Source organism: Paroedura picta, chromosome 1 (assembly GCF_049243985.1).
Source record: "Paroedura picta isolate Pp20150507F chromosome 1, Ppicta_v3.0, whole genome shotgun sequence".
Lineage (NCBI taxonomy): Eukaryota > Metazoa > Chordata > Lepidosauria > Squamata > Gekkonidae > Paroedura > Paroedura picta.
Genome location: NC_135369.1, coordinates 87,681,576 through 87,702,662, shown reverse-complemented (window position 1 = coordinate 87,702,662; position 21,087 = coordinate 87,681,576). Strand labels below are relative to the sequence as shown.

Sequence of the window (21,087 nt, the reverse complement as noted above, 5' to 3'; positions counted from 1 at the left end):
TATCATACTTTATTCTCTCCCTTCCCGCCCTTGCCCTCAAGAAAGCTGGGGCTTGCGGTAACACAAGAGAGTCGCTGCGGCCAGCACGGATGACGCGTTAGGAGCGCGCCGCCGCCGCCGTTGGAGGAGAGCGCGGGGCCGTGCTGCTTGGGTCGAGGGCAGGAGGACTCCCAGAGCGGTAAGCCTGGGCCCCGAGCGGCAGGCAGGCGACGGATGCGGAGGCCCCTCGGACCGACTGCTCTTTGCCCGCATCGTCCAGACGGGGACGGACGCTTCAGCCGCTCGCTTGGGGCACCCTCCGGCTGGGGGGGGGGGGGGAGGGGGCGACCGACGTCGCCGGTGCCGGTGCCGGTGCCGGGGCGTCCCTGTGGGACTTGGAGGGCTGGGGAGCGCGCACTTCGGGGGAACTCCGCCCGGCCTACTGGGTAAATGTGCACGTATCTCTGAGGCTTCTGGGCAGGCCGTTTAGTGGCGCCCCTGTGGGACCCATCGGGATCCATTTGCGGGTGCAGATGCGCATGAGGTTAGCATAAGAGTTTTGGTGCATCTGAAAGGCGAAGTATATATGGTGGCAAGTGCTTTGGTCAGCTGCTCCTGTGTAACGTTCAAATCCACTGAGCCTTGCTGAAGGGAGGAGGAGTTTGGACTGGGTCCTTGTGCTGACTTCAGCAGAACTAAATTGCATTATGTCCCAAGTCCTCAACTGGTTTGCCCCTCTGGGAACCAACATGGCCACAAGGAAGCAGATACATGTCAGGAATTCTGACCTTGGTGAGCCAATATCGAAAAAGATTAGAAGGCCAAGCATGAAGTAGGTGCTATAGAAGGCTGACCAACTATAAAATGGCTGTCATGGGGGATGGAACAAAATCAGAAAGTGCCAGGCAGTTGCAAGCCAAAATCCTTTTACTACAGAAATGCTTGCTTCCAAATGGGCACTCTAAATGGATGCAAGGAATGCCACTTCTGAAGCACTAACTGTCTTGTTCTGGGAAAGTAATGCTGCTTGGCTTCAGTGACCAAAGAAAGGGCAATTTCTTTTGCATATACAGCCACAGGGAGAAGTTACATAAGCAAGTCTCATGCCAAGACAAGCATGAACTCATCACTTTGCTGGTCAGTCAACTGGTGGGAGTGACCTGAAGCTCCCTTTTTCTCTCCAGCAGAGAGGGGCCAGTGACATATTTTTGACAGATACTGTAATGCCTTTGGGTTCTGTGATGGTGACTGGTAGCAAAGGCCTTAATCCCAGGGGTGGCCAGACTTTGTCTCTCCAGATGTCCATAGACTACAGTTTCCATGGACCCTTGCCAGCATACATGGAAGAAGAGTTGGTTTTTATACGAGTCTCAATGTGGCTTCTCCCCCCCCCCCCCACAATAGGCAGCCTGTGAGGTAGGTGGGGCTGAGAGAGCCATGACAGGACTACTCAATGAGAACAGCATTATCAAGACTATGATGAGCCCAAGGTCACCCAGACGGCTGCATGTGGAGGAGCAGGAAATTGAACCTGGCTCGCTAAATTAGAAGCTGCTGCCCTTAGCCACTATACCATGCTGACATCTGGAGAGCCACAGTTTGGCCACTCCTGCCTTAATCCTTTTTATATTCTATTCTATATATATTTTATTTAATTATATTTGTGAAATCTCTCTGGTATCTTAGGTCTCAGACCTTTTCATGTGGCACTCGCAGCTGGTACATTTGATCTCAGTGACGTTTGCCTCCAGGAAAGGTTCCTTAGGATTTTAGCCCTCATGTGTGCATGAGTACAAAGTGCATGAGTACATGTGTGTGGGAGTACGAAGTGGCAGAATGCTTTATGACAAAGTAGCCAACATCAGGGGAAGATAAGGGATTTGAACTTTGAAGGCTTCTTTATATCGAAAACACCCCAAAAAGTCACATGTAATTTGCACTGCTAGGGGGAAAATATATTCCTTTCTTGACTTGCTATTCTGGCTTTTTGTTTCAAGAAATTCTTAACACAGTAGAGCATTCAAAAACAGCTGTAGTCTGAAGTGGGGAATCCCATTTTAACATTTCATTTTCGTACATGTGAACTAGCCCTAATTTCTCTGGAGGGAGGGAAGGACTTCAACACCACAAAAATGTATGAATGGAAGAATGGAATTCCACAGGTGGAATTTGCAATGCTATACTGTTTATATAGTTGCCTTTCATGCTGTATTGTTTAAATTTGGAAGTAGTTTGACTCCACTCTGGTGTTAAGATAGTGGCATAACAATCTTTTTAGGATGGTATCTAGGCAGCAGGAATTCTGCCATTACTTTTAATGCTGAAATATTTGATGTTGCAGTTGGTGGCTTATAGGAAATATCATGGCATGCAAACGCCTCAAGTGTTGTAAAACATCTATTAGGTCGCTGAAAACTGTTGCTGTAGAGACACAATGCATAGTGTTTCCCATTTAATCAGAGGTATGTCGGTCCTCTTACCTTGACTCTAAAATTTAGTGAACCAGCATAATGATCATAGATTGTGATGCTAGTGGATCAGGCCAAAGGTCCAAGCATCTAATCTAGTGGAATGTTTCCTCAGTAGAAGACAAGGCAAGGACTCATCCTGCTGTTTTTCCTCCAAGAACTGTTGTTCCATGGCATATTATTTCTGGATATTTATTTATTTATTTAAAAAATGTTATGCCACATTTCCCACCTAACCAGGGTCCTCCAAGGTGGTCTGCATTAAAAAACATTTAAGAGGTTTATATGTTTTTATAAAAATCATAAAATAATGCAATAAAAATACCCAACAAACAATAGATAAGGAGGAGGGCCAATGAAAATTACTTTGTGCTATGCCAGACAAAACAAAGAAGTCTTCACCCACTGGCAGAAGTTACTAGTAGACAGATGAATGTCCCTGGGGAGAGATTTCCAAAGTTTTAGTATCACGACTGAGAAAACCCTTTCTCAGATTGCTCCCTGTCTAACCTCAGGTAGCAGTGGCCTCTGAAGACGATCAAAGTGAGCAGGTAGGTTCATATGGGGGAAGTGGGTATGTTGGTCCCAGGTTGTACAAGGTTTTAAAGGTCAGTCCTGGAACCTTGAATTGAGCCTGGAAGCGAATCGGAAGCCAGTGCACATGTAACAAGACTGGAGTGATACAGGCCCTGTAACCCACTCCAGTCAGCACACTTGTAGCAGTACATTCTGCACCAGCTGCAGCTTCCAGTCAGTCCCTTCACATGCTGCACACTTTTGTAAACATGTCCCAAGATTTTCTTCCTGATTAGTATTGTTGCCCTAGCATGCACTAGTTGATGCTTACTGAAGTTGAATGTTATAGGGGGGGGGGTGTTCAAATTCTCTTTCCCCCCCTCCCGTTTTAAAAGCCCCAGTGTTGTTAGCCTCTGGTCATTGGAAAAGTGCTCTAAGTCATTGATTGCCCTATTCTACACACTTTTCACCTAAGGCTACTAGAATGTATTCCATATTCCAAATGTGGCAATTTTATTTTCCATTCCTTTCCAGTAATCTCTGTCGTGGAGTTTGCTTTTTTTACTGGTACTGCATATGAAGTTGGTGCTTTCATTGAAGTATACACCATGACCCAAGATTTACTTCCTGGTTAGTATTGCCAATGTGTATTCTTTCCATGTATATAGGAATTTAGGATTTCTTTTTGCCCCAGCATGCATCAGTTGATGCTTAAGTTGAATGCTATTTGTGGTGTGTGGGGGTGGGGGTCCTTTTTTTTGTTAATTAGATCTTTTGTTTTGCTATCTTGGGTTTTGCTATCTTAAATAATTTGATGGCTTTCACAAACTTTGATCTCCTCAAAGTGGCTCTGGATCATTTTTGGGCAAGTGAAGTAACTGCCAATATAAATTCTTTTACTTATTTTCCAGATAATGAAAACTGTCTGTTCCTACTCTGTGTTCCCTGTTTATCCAGCTTCTAATGTACAAGAGGATCCATCCTCTTATCCAATGACTGCTAAATTTATTCAAGAGCTTTTGATGAGGAACTTTTGTCAAAAGTTTATTGGAAGTTAAAATATAATAACATTGGTTGGGACAGCAGTACCCACATATTCATTTTTGCTTTCAGAGACCTCCACAGGCTTGGTGAGGAACTTCCATTTACAAAATGAAGTTTGGGTCCAGTGGCACCTTTAAGATTAACAAAGTTTAATTCTGGGTTTAATGCTTTTGTGTGCATTCAGACTTCTTCAGATACAGAAACCATGTTAGTTCTCCCTGTGCGATATTGTTCTTATGTATTCTTAATATTTCAATGTTTAATAAAGTTTGCCTTGTTAGTGCTTGGATTAGCTCCTAGAGTCCCAAGAAGATTTGCTGTATTATACATCATACTTGAAAATAAGCCCGCTGCAGGTAAAATGCAGCAGGCGCTAACGGGGCACACCATGAGGGCGGCGGGGCTCTGCAGCATGGCTTGGGAAGTCCGGGGTCGTCCGGGAGGGGCTGTACCTCGCGGCCTACCTGGTGTCCTGGTGGGCGAGCGGCGGGCGAGCTGGAGGGCAGGATGAAGTGGACGGGCTGTAGTGACTTACGCAGGCTTCCCGAGCTGCGGCCGGGAATCTGGCTAGGCATTCGAGCTGTGTCCCGTGGGTGGCGCTTGGGCGCTGCTGGAGCTGGGCAGCTTAGGCCGTGTGGTGGAGTATGCCGCCACTGCCGGGGGCCCCGAAGCTTCCTCCGCCGGCGGCTGCTGGCTGGCTGGTCCGGCGGGCAAGTTGTGATGAGCAGCAGCGGGGCGTCCTGCGTGTGCGCGGTAGGCAGGAGCAACCGCGGCCGGCGGCTGCTGCTGGCTGGCTGGGCTGGGGGGCAATGTGTTGGCGGCGGCGGCGACCTGCGGGCTTGCAAGGCTTGCAGGTAATGGCGGCGGTCGGACGGCTGTTTCGGAGCGCAGAGGGGGCGGATCAGGAGGCACTTTGCGCCTCCCAATTCATTCGTCCGTCCGGCGGCAACGATTCGTTCGTCCATCCGGCGGCTTCGCACCTGCCGATTGGGCCCTCCGAGTGTCAGTCCGGGGGAAGAGGCCTACCGGCACCCTTCCTCATCCCGGACAAGGCCCGCCGACAGAGCCCTTACTCTTTTATTTTATCCGCTCCGCAAGGAGCGGTTAAAGATGTAATAGTATTGTCCATAATTAGTTGTATTCCTGAATGCTGCATGTATGACATGACATTTTTTTCTCTATTTCAGATTTGAAATCCTTAATATAGACATCTGGGTTCTGGTGCCTTTCCAAATATGTCAAAACTGACTACTTGGCTATTCGTTAGGATACTTTAGGCAAAGATATTTCTTCAAGGCTGATGGTGTGAAACTGACTTTCTGGACTCCATTTGTGGAAATACTTGTCACCAGACCAGATCTTGACTTTTACCATGGATCAAAACAACAGCTTGCCACCCTATGCCCAGGGTTTAGCATCCCCTCAGGTAAGCTTGTGGAAACATTCATTTTCTGAAAAAATGGAGTTCAAAGCAAATTCTTTGCTTTAAAGCCTCCCGAAAATCCATGGATTTGAGGGCTAGCCCTTCCTCCCATTTCTCACTGCTGTTTCTTTATACTTAACACTTCATCTGCTGTGCTCACCCTGCTTCTTTGTAGAGCAATTAGTAGGTGTTGTGAAAGATTTTGACCTTAGGCCTTGGAGAGCCGCTGGCGGTCCAAGTTGACAATCCTGGCCTTGTTGGACTAGTGGTTGGATTCAATATAAGACTGCTTCATTTGTGCTCTGACCAGCAGCAGAATTATCAGCTCTCAGAGACAATATGTTCAAACAATTTATTTCAAAACAGAAGTCATAGGATCCTAGATTTGGAAGGGACTTCCAGTGTCATCTAGTCCAACCCCTGTACAGTGCAGGAACTCACAATTACCTGCCCACCCATAGTTACTCCAATTTTATGCCCAAGTGATCCCCCACCAAAAATCTACCGAAGGAAGGGCCACAAGAGACAAACTCTGGCACATCCCTTCCTACCCACCCACTCACAATCTGCCTAAATTCATAAAATCAGCATTTCTGTCAGAAAGTCAAAGGCCTCTCAATTGGCAGATAGTTCTTTTAAATGCTAATGGTGAAAAGTGTTTCTGGTTGCAGGGGGTGGGGTGGGGTGGGGGGTAATGTTCCTGTGATATCAAAACTTTGGGAAACACATGAAACAGATAAAAGTGGCAGTGTAAGTATATGTAGGAGAGATCCTGTTGTTATCTTGTTAATATTAGCAGCTTGATTCTTATTTAATGGAATATGAATTTCAGTGCCCTGTTTGGGTCAAAATAAAATAATATGGTAATAAGGTGGCATACAGTAGGCTTAATTACTGATAAGTTCCCCTATGCATGATGAGGGGGGAATTGTCTCGCTACAGCTAGTATTTTTCATCAAATAATTGAACAGCTAGTTGATTCTGTTCACGGCATCTCAGATCTACAGCATAATTTGCCTTGTCTTCTTATAGAGTGCAATGACGCCCGGAATCCCTATTTTCAGTCCCATGATGCCTTATGGCACGGGGCTCACCCCTCAGCCTGTTCAAAGCACCAATAGTTTATCTATCCTGGAAGAGCAGCAGAGACAGCAGCAGCAAGCGGCAGCACAGCAGTCTACATCCCAGCCAACACAGGGAGCATCTGGTCAGACACCGCAGCTCTTCCACTCTCAGACGCTCACTACTGCTCCCTTGCCAGGAACCACGCCTCTCTACCCCTCTCCAATGACTCCCATGACCCCAATAACTCCTGCAACGCCTGCTTCTGAAAGCTCGGGGATTGTACCACAGCTTCAGTAAGTGTGTGCTCTCTTTTATTTCCTGCCATCTTCCAGAAATGTGAGCATGGAGGCATGTGGATAATGTGACTGGAGTACCCTTGGTTTCCATCTTTGTGAGCATGCCTGGCAAGAAGCCCTTTCTGCAGAGCTCCCTGGAGTGTGTCTTAGGACCTCTGTTAGGTGCAGGAACATAACTATGGCTTCTTTATTCCTCCTTTTTTCAGGCTGTTGTCCGGGTAGGGAGATACTGGATGTTTTCTTCCATTTCTGGTTATCATGGGGATGCCGCATCATGATGGGGGGACGTGAGTTGCCTGTGTTTCAATACTCTCCTGGGTATTACGCTGTCTGCAACTTGGAATGGTGTCCTTTTAAGAACACGCTTCCACCCGAACGAGGAATGGTTACACACTGGTTGCTCCAATTCTGCATTGGCAACTGTAGTACCTTGTAGCTTAGAATTGGTCTACAAAACAGACACACACACAGCTTTCCCTCAAAACTACTCAAATAAATCTTGAAGTACTTGTCAAAGATGCTCGGCCTTCCATAGATGATTAGAGTAGATAATCCAAGACTTACACGGTGATTTTGAGACATTTCTCTCCTTGAGTTTTCTGCTATTTTATTTATTTATTCATTTATTTATACCTACCTACCTACTTCATTTTCTTACCTGCCACTCCCAAATGGCTTGTGGCAGGTTACAACAGTCTGCATAAAATCCCCAATAAAACTTCCCTTAAAACCCCAGACATAAAACAAAAATCAAAAAAGACAAGATAAGATATGGCAGGGAGAAAAAACAATTCTATAACAATATAATCCCATTCTCCCCAATAAAATCTCATAGAGGGAGGAGGGAAGAGAGAGCAGATGGAACTTGTGGCCACAATACATGTAGCTCTATCCTGAAAGGGGGGTCGTGTACAGATCTTCCTTAGTGTGCCAGCCTCAACCATAGACCTGGTGGAAGAGCTCCATTTTGCAGGCCCTGCAGAACGCTGGAACCACCCGCAGGGCCTGCAGCTCCTCTGGGAGCTCATTCCACCGAAAAGGCCCTGGCCCTAGTTGCTTCCCTGGGGCCAGGAATGACCAACAAATTTGTACCCACAGAGCATAAATCCCTGCGGGAGGCATAGGACAACAGGCGGTTCCTCAGATATGCAGGTCCCAGACCACGAAGGACCTTTAATAATAATAATAATAATAATAATAATAATAATATTTATTACTTGCCTCTCCCTGGAGGCTTGAGGTGAGTCACAACATATAAAATCCCAGTAAAACCACACAATAAAACCCATAAAAAATAACAGTACACACATATACCAAGCATAATAAAACAAGATGCGGTGGGGGAAAAAACACAACCTTTATCCACACTATCCCTCGATAACCCGTTCTAGAGGGGAGGGAGACAGAGGCCGCTGTTGGTATTTGCTAATGCTGCTTAATTTATTCCTGGGGGGTGGGGGCAGATCTTCGTTGCAGCCCAGCCTTATCCAATGACCTGGCGGAAGAACTCCGTTTTACAGGCCCTGTGGAACACTGAAAGCTTCCTCAGGGCCTGCAGCTCCTCCTTAAAGGTTAATACCAAAACCTTAAACTGGAACCGGGCCACAACTGGCAGCCAATGCAGCTGCCTCAGCACCAGCTGAATATGGGCCCTCCAAGGTGTTCCTGTGAGGACCCTAGCAGCTGCATTCTGAACCAGCTGCAATTTCAGGATCAAGCCCAGGGGTATGACCACATAAAGCAAGTTACAGAAATCTATTCTGGAGGTGACTGTCACATGGATCACTGTGACCAGATTTTCAGAGGACAGGTAGAGCGCTAGTAGCCAAGCCTGGCGAAGATGGGAAAATGCCTGGCTAGCTACCCTTGACCTGTGCCTCCAAAGTTAATGAGGCATTGATGGTCACCCCCAGATTCCTGGCCTGGAACGGGATGGCCACTTGCATCCCTGCTAAGTTGGGTAAATGTGCTTCCTGATCTGCCCCCCCTACCTCCCAGCCAGGGACCTCCATCTTAGAGGGGTTGAGTTTCAGATTACTCTGCTTGAGCCATTCAGCTACGGCTTCCAAACATCTGGTGAATTATTTGGGGGGGGGGGTCCGGGCAGCTGTCCGTGAGGAGATACAGCTGGGTGTCATCTACATATTGATGACCGCCCAGCCTGAAACTCCGCACCAGCTGGGCCAGAGGGCTCATAAAGATGTTGAACAGCGTGGGAGAGAGGACCGAATCCTGAGGGACCCCACAAGGAAGTCGGTAAGACCTGATTCCTTCAAGATGCTGTGTCATCGGTAATAAAAAAAAAGCAAATGGGGGCCTTCTAGCCATGAATGCATGGTCATGTTGCACTGAATGTACTTATGTAGTTTTGATAGACCAATTCTTTATTGTGTTCGGGAACAGTATACTATTCTCAAGAGGCAGCATGGTGTAGTGGTTAAGGTCTGCAGCCTCTAGTTTGAAGAGCCAGGTTTGATTCTTCACTCCTCCACATGAAGTCAGCAGGGTGACCTTGGGCCTGTTACTGTTCTCTCAGAGCTCTCTCAGCCATACTTGCCTCACAGAGTGTCTGTTATGCGAAGAGGAAAGGAAGGCAATTGTAAGCTGCTTTGAGACTCCTTTGGGTGGTGAAAAGTAGAGTATAAAAAACAACTGTTTTTAAAAACAGGCTCAAGTTGTCTGGGGAGTTCTGCCGTTCAGCATATTTTCTGTAACCAAATGTTTATTACTGAGATGGCTATCATTTTTGCATTCTATAAAAAGGAGTTATATGAAACACGTTATAAGCTTGCCTTCAATATCATACCTAATAAAAAGTATTGGGTACTACCAGATGACATGCCAGCTCTCTGATTGGCCCGCATTGGGGGCTAATCAGGGGTTCTTCCTGCCCCCCCCTCCATGTTACTTTCAGCACTTGTCAGAAGGAGGGGGGAGCCAGCTAGTTCTGGCTAGCCACCTACCCCATCTGCGCTGGCTGTGCCCCCCTCCTGGCTATCAGCCAGGGTGGAGAAGGTCATCTGTGCAACCTCCATGGCGCCTCCAACACCAGCCCAAACTCATTTTTAAAATGGGCCTTTCTACTAGTCTCCAATAAAAACGTGCTGCCTGCTTTGTTTCTGTGTCCCTAATTTTCCATTAATACTGTGGCAATAGTCTTCTGACAGATAAATTTATAAACATCAAAATAAACAGGACACATATTCCTGTAAGCGGACACTACTGAAAGTGTGAGATGTAGAATCATAGAATCATAGACTAATAGAGTTGGAAGGGGCCATACAAGCCATCTAGTCCAACCCCCTGCTCAACGCAGGATCAGCCCTAAGCATCCAAGAAAAGTGTGTATCCAACCTTTGCTTGAAGACTGCCAGTGAGGGGGAGCTCACCACCTCCTTAGGCAGCCTATTCCACTGCTGAACTATTCTGACTGAAATTTTTTTTCCTGATATCTAGCCTATATCATTGTACTTGAAGTTTAAACCCATTACTGCGTGTCCTCTCCTCTGCAGCCAAACTGTAAAACTGATAGGCTCGAGACATTTTATGCTGGCATTTGAAGAAGAGTTGGTTTTTATACCACACTTTTCACTGCCCAAAGGAGTCTCAAAACAGCTTACAATCACCTTCCCTTCCTCTCCCCACCAAAGGCATCTTGTGAGATAAGTGGGGATGAGAGAGCTCTGACAGGACTCCTCAGTGAGAACAGCTTCTAATAGGACTGTGACTGGCCCAAGGTCATCCAGCTGGCTGCCTGTGGAGGACTGGGGAGTAAAACCCAGCTCACCAGATTAGAAGCTGCCACTCTTTACTATTCCAACAAGCTGGCTTGACTCACCGCAAATATAATAACAACATGGGGGATAATTTCAAACATGGAGGAGCCCTACCTTGACTAACATGTTTCTAAATTGCCTTTAGGAATATAGTATCTACAGTAAATCTTGGCTGCAAACTGGACCTGAAAACTATTGCCCTTCGTGCTCGAAATGCTGAATACAACCCCAAGGTAAACAATAGACAACAATGAATATATATCCTGAGAGGCCCGGTTCTGGCTCCTGCTGTTGTCATGTAGAAAATCCCATGTTAAGAGTCTACAGGTTTCGTAGCAGCTCCTGATTAGAAGTTTTCCAAACTATCCTTTAAGGCTAATACTGCAATTCCATCACTAAAGGGATCTCACAATTATTTAAATTTTGCCACTTCATAGTAAGGATGTATTTTAGGAGACTTGCTCTTATTTGAAGTGCTACTCAGTTTGATTCAGGTACATAGTCATGCTAGTCCAAAGCAACAAAACAAAACTGAAATTCAGTGGCACTTTAAAGACCAACAAAGTTTTATTCAAGACGTAAGCTTTTGTGTGCACAAAAAAGGCTCGAGAACTGGGCTAAAATGAAATTTAATAGGGACAAATGTAAAGTTCTGCATTTAGTTAGGAAAAACCAAATGCACCAATAGAGGATGGCGGAGACTTGTCTTGGCAGTAGCATGTGCGAAAAGGATCTAGGAGTCTTAGTAGACCATACATTGAACATGAGTCAGCAGTGTGACTCGGTGGCTAAAAAGGCAAATGGGATTTTGGGCTGTATCAAACAGAGTATCATGTCCAGATCACGGGAGGTGATGGTACTGCTTTACTCTGCTCTGGTTCGACCTCACTTGGAGTATTGTGTTCAGTTTTGGGCACCCCAGTTGAAGAGGGATGTAGACAAACTGGAGCGTGTCCAGAGGAGGGCAACAAAGATGGTGAGGGGTTTGGAGACCAAGATGTATGAAGAAAGTTTGGGGGAGCTTGGTCTGGAAAAGAGAGGAGATTTGATAACCATCTTCAAGTATTTAAAAGGGTGCCATATAGAGTATGGAGCAGAGTTGTTTTTTCTTGCCCCGGAGGGATGGACCAGAACTAATAGGATGAGATTAATTCAAAAGAAATTCCATCTAAACATCCAGAAGAAGTTCCTGGCAGTTATAGTGGTTTTTCAGTGGAATAGGCTTCTTCGGGAGGTGGTGGGTTCTCCATCTGTGAAGAACAGATCATCAGGGAACCAGCTTGGTGTAGTGGTTAGGAGTGCAGACTTCTAATCTGGCGAGCCAGGTTTGATTCCCTGCTCCCCCACAGGCAACCAGCTGGGTGACCTTGGGCTCTTCACAGCACTGATAAAGCTGTTCTGACTGAGCAGTAATATCAGGGCTCTCTCAGCCTCACCTACCTCACAGGGTGTCTGTTGTGGGGAGAGGAAAGGGAAGGTGAACGTAAGCTGCTTTGAGATTTCTTTGGGTAGAGAAAAGTCCCATGTAAGAACCAACTCTACTTCATCTTTGGAAAGTTTGAAACAGAGGCTGGATAGCCATCTGATGGAGAGGCTGGTTCTGTGAAGGTTCAAGGTAGTGGCAGGTTACAGTGGATGAGCGATAGGGTTTTGAGTGTCCTGCATTGTGCAGGGGGTTGGACTAGATGACCCAGGACGTCCCTTCCAATTCTGATTCTATGATTCTACATTTTCTCAGATACATTGAAGTGGAAGTAGCTGGTCCATACATATAAGCAGAGGGTGAGCAGCAAATTAACATACAATATAATGAAGATGTTTAACTGATGCAAGGACCAAACAGAAATAACAAGCTTCGTTTATATAGTCAACATTTGATTGGATTTAATTTTTGGGAGGAGGGGGGACATAGTGAAGCAAACAAACATATTAGAACTGGAGAGTGATGCGTTAATGTACCGTTAATTGTGGAATGCCAAGAGTAATTAACTGAGATCCTGTTGTTACACTCCATCAGTCTTAACCATGGAGGTAACTAACAGCATCCCTTTCTGGCTGGTTGTATAGTAGTATATCTCCTCTGCCACCAGACCAGATAAATACACTCTAATAGATTGTTTTTGTTCCCTCAGCATGCAGTCTAATTGTAGGGTGAAGCTTTCAAAAGGGGGGTGGGTGGCAATCCTGGTTCAGAAGGTTGAGTTCTTCAGGGCACTTCCAGTACCAATGATCCCAGGTATTGAATGTGTTTGTCTGAGGTGGAAAGTGGTTGATGGCTTAGCCATATGGTGGTTGTACCATCCCATTGAGCCTGCTTGAGGCGATGGCCACCTGGATACTGTCCATGGTAACACTAGGGTTTTGCAAATTGTTAGCGGTCCTACCCACCAAGCGGGCCACACCCTGGATTTGATCTTTGGTACGGGGTTGGATGTAGAACTGATGGCGGTGAATCCCGTCCCACTACGCCTTGAAGGCCTGCCTCAGGATGCCACCTCCTCCCTATATGGACATGGGGTGTATTTTATCCTGTTCACAGAGACTTATGGATCCCAAGAGTTTCTTGAATGCTCTATGGGACCCAATGCCTCCTGGTGACTCATTAGATGAGTTGATCACGAACTCATTGCTGGATGCTGGCTGGAGATGGGTCCCCAGTATCTTCTCCACCTACACCTCAGATGAGTCCCTTGGTATAATGAAGAGTTACATGAGAGGAAAAGGGAATTGAGACAACTAGAGCGAGTGTGGAGGAAGTCTTGCAATGAAGCATTGAGAGCACCTTATAGAATGCTTATGAGATCCTATGAGGTGGTGGTGAAGATGGCTAAACAAGAGTTTCATGCAGCTTCCTGGGATCTTGCCCAGCACAGTTGTTTAGGGTACTTCAGTCTCTTACCACCATTAAAGGTGGGTGCCCAGTTAAGTCAATTGGAGATAAGCTGCGAGGCATTTGTGAGCTATTTCACAGATAAAGTCTCATTGTTTTGCTGTGGCATTCCACCCATCCTTGATACAGTTAAAGAACCAGAGGCCCCTTGGCCACCTTTGGGGGGATATGTTTGATGGCTTCAGATGACTGAAGTGGATAGGTTGCTGAAGCCAGTGAGGCCGACCACCTGCCTACTTGACCTCTGTCCTTGGTTGATCAAAATGAGTGACAAGAGGATAGGAGGTCCCCTCTGGGACATTGTAAATCTCTTCCTGTCAACAAGGGTGTTCCCGGAGGAGTTAAAAGAGGCAGTGGTCTGACAATTACTGAAGAAACCATTACTGGATCTGTGGGACCTGGCCAGCTACCACCCTGTGGTATCTTGCTTTTCTGGGGAAGGTGGTTGAACTCTTAGCATTTTTAAATAAAGCTTCGGCTGGCTTCCAGCCTGGCCATGGGGTAGAGATGGCTCTGATCACCCTAATGGATGACCTCTAGGACCAGCTGGACCAGAGTGGGTTGGTGCTATTTGTGTTGCTAGGCTTTATGGCATTGTTCAACTTGGTTGACCATGAGCTTCTGGCTCTCTGCCTCATCAGCACTGGAATCCAGGGGACAGCCCTTCACTGGCTGATCTCCTTTCTCCAGGGCCATGGACAGAGGGTTGCTGTGGGAGACAGACCGTTGTACTGCTGCCAACACCCCTGTGGGATTCTGCAGGGCACAGTTTTGTTGCCCACACTACTCAACATCTTTATGCGCCCTCTTGCCCAGCTAGTCTGGGGGTTTGAGTTTGGAAGTCACCAATATGCTGATGATACCCAGCTCTGCATCCTGATAGACAGCTGACCAGACTCACCCCCTGAGTGTTTTGCCAGTTGTCTGGAAGCAGTGATGGTCTGGCTCAAGCAGAGTCACCTGAAACTCAACCCTTCAAAGTTGGAGGTTCTGTGGCTGGATAGGAAAGAGCCAAGAGAGGAAGTGTGCTTGCCCATTCCAGATGTGGTGCAGTATACGACTGTACAGTCCGCTAAGAACTTTGGCGTGATCTTCAACGCCTCCCTGTCTATGGAGGCTCAGGTCACTAAAGTAGAACAGCTGGCATTTTACCATCTATGGCAACCAAAGCTATCAGCGCCCTACTTGTCTCTGGAGAACCTAGCCACATTGATGCATGTTACAGTCACTTCCAGGCTAGATCACTGTAATTTGCTCTACATGGACCTGTCTTTATTCCTGATCCAGAAACCAACTGGGCCAAAATGCAGCTGCTCAGATTGTAACCAGAACATCTTGGAGAGCCCATATTAGGCCCGTCCTTAAGAAGCTGCACTGGCTCCTGGTTGGATTCCCAATCAGATTCAAGGTTTTGGTTTTAACCTTCAAGATCATCTGCGTCCTGGGCCCCATGTACCTGAAGGACCGCCTTACTGACTATACTTCCTGAAGGGCACTGCTGGAGGCCCTTCAAAAGCTGGCTCAGTTTTGAAGGGCCTACAAGATGGAGCTCTTCCTTTAAGCATTTTATTGGGGCCAATATCAAATTTTCACGGTCAGAGTAGTTCAGCAGTGGAATAGGCTGCCTAAGGAGGTGGTGAGCTCCCCCTAATTGGCAGTCTTCAAGCAAAGGTTGGATACACACTTTTCTTGGATGCTTTAGGATGCTTTGGGCTGATCCTGCGTTGAGCAGGGTTGTACTAGATGGCCTGTATGGCCCCTTCCAACTCTATGATTCTATGATTCTAATATTGTTGTGATCTTCCCTCAGTAACTGCTGTGTGTAACTGATCTGTCCACAAAGAGAAATTATGTTTTCACAAGTTGGAATGACATTTGTTACTACCCGTGTACTGAAATAGGTTGGTCTGCAAAATGGCTTTTTAAAATTATCATCTGGAGATCTGTTAAACTGATTTTGAGAGATCTGATAGTGCCTGTTCCCCATAATGTATTATGGCAGAATTTTATTCTAAGTTTAAATGCTTTCAAAATTAAGGTAACTGAAGGATGAGAAATAAAATGGCTAATGCATTGTTAAAAAAAATGATTTGCTAATGTTTTACAGATTGCAAGCCTTTTTAGACAAGGTATATTAGCAAGTTGCTGTTCTTATAGTAATAACCTTCTGTGTATTTCAGCGTTTTGCTGCTGTAATTATGAGAATAAGAGAGCCACGTACCACTGCACTTATATTCAGCTCTGGGAAAATGGTGTGCACAGGAGCTAAAAGGTATGCAAGGTGATTCAATATCTCTGATAAATCTCACTAGTATTTGGAACTAGTTAAAAATAACTAGTCTTGCATTAGCCTTTTATAAATTTATTATGCAGTTTCCTGTTTGCTGAGTTCTATGTAAACCACCCTGAGCCTCAGGGGAGGGCAGTATATAAATATAATAAATAAATAATGAAACTGTTGTTTAGGATACTGATCACATGTGCATTAAGCTGTATATACTCTTTTCTGCATTATCTTTAAACCCTAAATAAAAGAGTAAGGGCTCTGTCGGAGGAGTTAGGACGGGACCCGTCCGGGATAAAAACTCGGAGAGGACTAATCAGGAGCCGCAAAGCGGCTCCTGATTGGCCCTCTCCAAGTGCCACTTGGCCCTCCCCAGACTCCTCACCCAAGCCACTGGCGAGCACGCACCTCAGGTAAGAGCCAGTTTGGTGTAGTGGTTAGGAGTGCGGACTTGTAATCTGGCATGCCAGGTTCGATTCTGCGCTCCCCCACATGCAACCAGCTGGGTGACCTTGGGCTCGCCACGGCACTGATAAAACTGTTCTGACCGGGCAGTGATATCAGTGCTCTCTCAGCCTCACCCACCCCACAGGGTGTCTGTTGTGGGGGGAGGAATGGGAAGGCGACTGTAAGCCGCTTTGAGCCTCCTTCGGGTAGGGAAAAGCGGCATATAAGAACCAACTCTTCTTCTTCTTCTTCTAAGTGCGCACCGCCGTTTTCCCAGCTTCTGCCGGGCCCGGCCGCTCCTTCGCGGCAGTGAAGGAGCGCCCGGGCCCGGCAGAAGCCTCGCCCGCCCTCTGTCCCACCCCCTTTCCTCTCCGGCTTCTGCCGGGCCCGGGCTCTCCCTCGCGGCTGCGAGGGAGAGGCCGAGCCCGGCAGAAGCCTCCGCCGCCCGCCCCCTTTTCTTTCCGGCTTCTGCCGGGCCCGGGCTCTCCCCCGCGGCTGCGAGGGAGAGGCCGGGCCCGGCAGAAGCCTCCGTCCCCCGCCCCCTTTTGTTTCCGGCTTCTGCCGGCCCCGGGCTCTCCCTTGCGGCCACGAGGGAGAGCCCGGGCCCGGCAGAAGCCTCCTTTCCCCAGCCCCCTTTTATCTCCGGCTTCTGCCGGGCCCGGGCTCTCCCTCGTGGCTGCGAGGGAGAGCCCGGGGCCGGCAGAAGCCTCCATCCCCCTCCCCCTTTTCTTTCCGGCTTTTGCTGGGCCCGGGCTCTCCCTCGTAGCCGCCGACCAGGGAGCCCGCGCCAGCCCCGCTGCGCGCCGCTGCCGGGGGCTACCTGCGGGGAAGGGAGGACCCAGCGGCCGCGGATCTGCTGCCAGGGCTGCTGCCACCGCGCCAGCCGCCAACAACTTCACGCTGCTCAGCCTCCCCCACCCAGAAAAGCAACCCCATGGATCAGGTAAGTCCATGCAGGGGGGAACCCACACTGCGGGGACGCTGTCTAGCCCACCTGGGACCCACTCCAAGGGCCTTGGGACTCAGGGGGAGGGTGGCCGGACCGCCACCATCGGGGGGAGGGGGACCATCCAGGAGGGCAGCGAGGACCCCAGAGGCATGCTAGCGCCCATTGTATTTCATCATACAATGGGCTTTGCCTCTAGTTTTAACATAAGTCTAATAGTTATGTTTTGCTTCAGAATTCTCTAATCCTAGGCCTATTACACTGTTTATCAAATGTCTCCTCCTGTAGACTGTGTTGGTGTGCTCTGTGTAATCTGACTTGAGTCTCAGTGAGAAAGGCAGGCTACAAATAATGTACATTTTAAAAATAATTAAGTAATTCTCTTGGTGAGAGAGAATTACAGAGCTGCTTGCTTTTTTGTTTTCCAGTGAAGAGCAGTCAAGGTTGGCCGCCAGAAAGTATGCCAGGGTTGTGCAGAAGTTGGGATTCCCAGCCAAATTCTTGGATTTTAAGATTCAGAATATGGTGGGCAGTTGTGATGTAAAATTCCCTATCAGGCTCGAGGGACTGGTACTTACACACCAACAATTTAGCAGGTAAATAAAGGATTAATGTCGTTTTTGATACATATTACTAGATAAAAAGAATTAACGCCCTGTGGTCTGCTCTCTGTTTTGTTGCCCATCTTATTCTTCCTTAACATCAAAATCACAAGATGTCATAGTCCCATTGTATACGGCACTGGTCATACCACACCTGGAGTACTGTGTGCAGTTCTGGAGGCCTCACTTCAAGAAGGACGTAGATAAAATTGAAAGGGTACAGAGGAGAGCTACGAAGATGATCTGGGGCCAAGGGGCCAAGCCCTATGAAGATAGGTTGAGGGACTTGGGAATGTTCAGCCTGGAGAAAAGGAAGTTGAGAGGGAACATGATAGCCCTCTTTAAGTATTTGAAAGGTTGTCACTTGGAGGAGGGCAGGATGCTGTTCCCATTGGCTGCAGAGGAAAGGACATGCAGTAATGGGTTTATACTACAAGTAGAACGATATAGGCTAGATATCAGGAAAAAAATTTTCACAGTCAGAGTAGTTCAGCAGTGGGATAGGCTGCCTAAGGAGGTGGTGAGCTCCCCTTCACTGGCAGTCTTCAAGCAAAGGTTGGATACACACTTTTCTTGGATGCTTTAGGATGCTTTGGTCTGATCCTGCGTCGAGCAGGGGGTTGGACTAGATGGCCTGTATGGCCCCTTCCAACTCTATGATTCTATGAACATGTTTACCTAACTGCAGGATTACAGCTGCCAGTGTCTCTTGCCAAGCTCAGACAGTATTTTGTGTTTATAAAGTTCTCTAAGGAAACTATCTCACTCCATAAGCCTGCTCTAACATTCAAACAAACAAGTATCCCTTTGTTATTTGCTTAGCTGGAAAATTTGGTCACACCTAAAACTAAATGTAAACACTTCAATGAAACAATAAGCACACAGAGCAAATGACAGAATAGCTAGAGAAATGGAATCAGTCACACTATCCCAACATAGGCAAAACTTTCTAAAAAGTGTTGTAGGAGTAGAAATAATTGGCCAGTATTCAGAATGTGAAATAAGTATGTAGTTTGAACTCCACTCAGTACTCTTTAAACTGAATGCAAGAATATATTTTCATATACAGGATGTGTGATATATAGTTTTAAATGCCAATTTTTAAAAATTACATTTTGAGACAAGGAAAAACATTTTCTACTTTGAAAGCCACCTCTGAAATACTTACATGTTTTATTTATTCAGTTTACTAAATAGTTTAATCCAGAATTGTATGTTTATCTTTTCTTTCAGTTACGAGCCAGAGCTTTTTCCTGGTTTAATTTACAGAATGATCAAACCAAGAATTGTCCTCCTTATATTTGTTTCTGGGAAAGTAGTTTTAACTGGTAAGCAACATGTTAAATCACAGCATTGAAAGTGCATATGGAGTTAAATTTAGTTCAAAGAATTCTTTAAAAGTAATGACCAAATCTCAGTTGTTTAGGTATTGGTCTAAATATTTTGTACTGTTAAGTATTTTAGGCAGATTCTAGCCACTTACTTGTATATATGTTAACTCTTTCCAATTATAATTTACATATATGTAGGAAAATAACAAACCGATGAATATCAATAAACCTCATAATCTCTAAGACACTATGTTATGTTGTTAAACACTGTTTTATATCTAGTGTAATTTCTTTCAGGTGCAAAAGTCAGAGCTGAAATTTATGAAGCGTTTGAAAATATATATCCTATTTTAAAAGGATTCAGAAAGACCACGTAACAGTTCCCAGTGCTTCCCAAAGAAGTTGGCACATTTTAAAAGGTATTCTATGGCACAGCAGTAAAAGGTGATTTACAGACTGTAACAGTCAAACTTGGAATATTTTCCCAGTTAGTGCCTGTTCCCTGATCTCTATGGGAAGGGGAGCTCTCTTTGTGTATTATGTCTGTATTGAGTTTATGTGAATTGCTTTATTGAGGCTCTCTTTGGAGAAACCATTGAGTTTTTATTTATACTTTAGCTTTTAAACAGTTTTAATATCTAATCTTTTTATTTGGAAATCTTATGCTGGCAAATTGGCTCAAGAGAAAAATAACCATGTTATACAGTAATATTTTGGTTACAGTATTAAGGTCTTTCAACCATTGATTTTATGGTCAAATTTTAATTCAACATTTCTAGACCTACTTTGTGCCAGATACATTCCCGATTTCCAGTGTTCAGCAGGGCAGAAAATAACTTGCTAATAAAAACAGATGACTGTATATATTCCTTTTAGGAAACCTTTTCGAGTTTTAAATGTATAAGAAATGTTTATAAACATGGGGATTTGATTGGCCTATGCTGCTGTTTAATGTACTAAATGCATGCTTGTAGATCGCTTACATGTATTGCAATGTTTTTATAAGATTTTTCTTAACAATCCAGTATTAAAATAACGTGTTTGCCATTTGTGTATTTCTTAAAACCCACTACCTTTTTTAGGTGCCTCTGATACACTGATAGGTAGTGGCCAGACCTGGTATTCAAAGTGGGCATGAGCACTTTGCTTCTTTTTCTTCTGCCTGGCTTCCCAGTGGTAGCTTTTAAAAACTCACCATTCCATACAAATGATCACTTTCTGTCCCAGACAGGAAGAGGCAAGCTTGTTAAACTACTATGGAAATTGAGCACCCTTCACCCCTACAAGGGCCATGGTTCTTGAATAGGTTCTTAGTCTAGGGTGGAATGCTTGAATATAATTTGCTATGGTACTGGGACAGCTGTTTTAGTGCCCTTCGGTGCCTCTTTCCCCCTACTCACTGTTCCCAGTTATTCTTCTGAGTCAGTTAAACTGGTCTTCACTTTTTATCCTGTTTTTATATTCCATCTTTGCCCCCTGGACTAGAGATCTAAAGCAGGTTAACAGTCTGTGTCTGTTTGGCTAGGGTATAATCTACAAACTTGAATTTTCAGAACAAAAATATTTCTGAAGGACCAGCTGTCATGATAACCACCTACACTGTGATATTATAATAGTGTAAAAGTGTTTATGCATTTTCAGTAAGAGGAGGATGTGGCCAGGAATTGTATGCTGCAATGTTCTAAGCCAGCTTTTCTCAACTTTTTTACCACTGAGAAACCCTTGAAACATTGTTCAGGCTTCAAGAAACCTCAGAAGTGGTGCAATCATGCAGAATATGGTTGAAAAGCGTAACTGTGTACATGCCACCTTGCGCCCCTTCCCTTCCCACTCCCTCCAAGCCCATCATTGGCCACTGAGGGAAACGGGTTGACCATATATGGTCATGTTGGCCAATAAATGTTAAACACATTTTAAAAATATATTAAACTAGTAATCAAGCCCGCTGTAATAAAAATACAGCGGGCGCTAGGCAAGGGAGCCCCCGGCAGTCGCGCGCAGCGCGGCTGGCGGGGGCTCC

At 45.9% G+C, this 21,087-nt stretch overlaps 1 protein-coding gene across 2 annotated transcripts; it reads left to right on the top strand.

Moving 5' to 3' along the window:
• The first annotated feature begins 52 nt into the window (after nucleotides 1-52).
• Nucleotides 53-20,118, top strand: TBP (TATA-box binding protein). 2 transcript variants are annotated; one of them, XM_077346656.1, is made up of 9 exons: nucleotides 55-178; nucleotides 3,498-3,593; nucleotides 5,195-5,433; nucleotides 6,463-6,788; nucleotides 10,713-10,800; nucleotides 15,638-15,729; nucleotides 17,563-17,730; nucleotides 18,970-19,064; nucleotides 19,365-20,118. In XM_077346656.1, the coding sequence occupies exons 3-9, from the start codon at nucleotides 5,380-5,382 to the stop codon at nucleotides 19,442-19,444; spliced, it is 903 nt and encodes a 300-aa protein (XP_077202771.1). In that variant the 5' UTR covers nucleotides 55-178; nucleotides 3,498-3,593; nucleotides 5,195-5,379; the 3' UTR covers nucleotides 19,445-20,118. The 2 variants fall into 2 exon arrangements, with proteins under 2 accessions (XP_077202781.1, XP_077202771.1); XM_077346666.1 differs by lacking the exon at nucleotides 3,498-3,593 and having other exon boundaries at nucleotides 53-178.
• Nucleotides 20,119-21,087: the final 969 nt, after the last annotated feature.

What these genes read in the sequence shown, in the direction of transcription:
- TBP (XM_077346666.1), top strand. Translation starts at nt 5,380, where the DNA reads ATGGATCAAAACAACAGCTTGCCACCCTATGCCCAGGGTTTAGCATCC. An exon ending in ACACACCAACAATTTAGCAG is followed by an intron (nt 17,731 to 18,969) that starts GTAAATAAAGGA and finishes CTTTTCTTTCAG; the next exon opens with TTACGAGCCAGAGCTTTTTC. An exon ending in TGGGAAAGTAGTTTTAACTG is followed by an intron (nt 19,065 to 19,364) that starts GTAAGCAACATG and finishes AATTTCTTTCAG; the next exon opens with GTGCAAAAGTCAGAGCTGAA.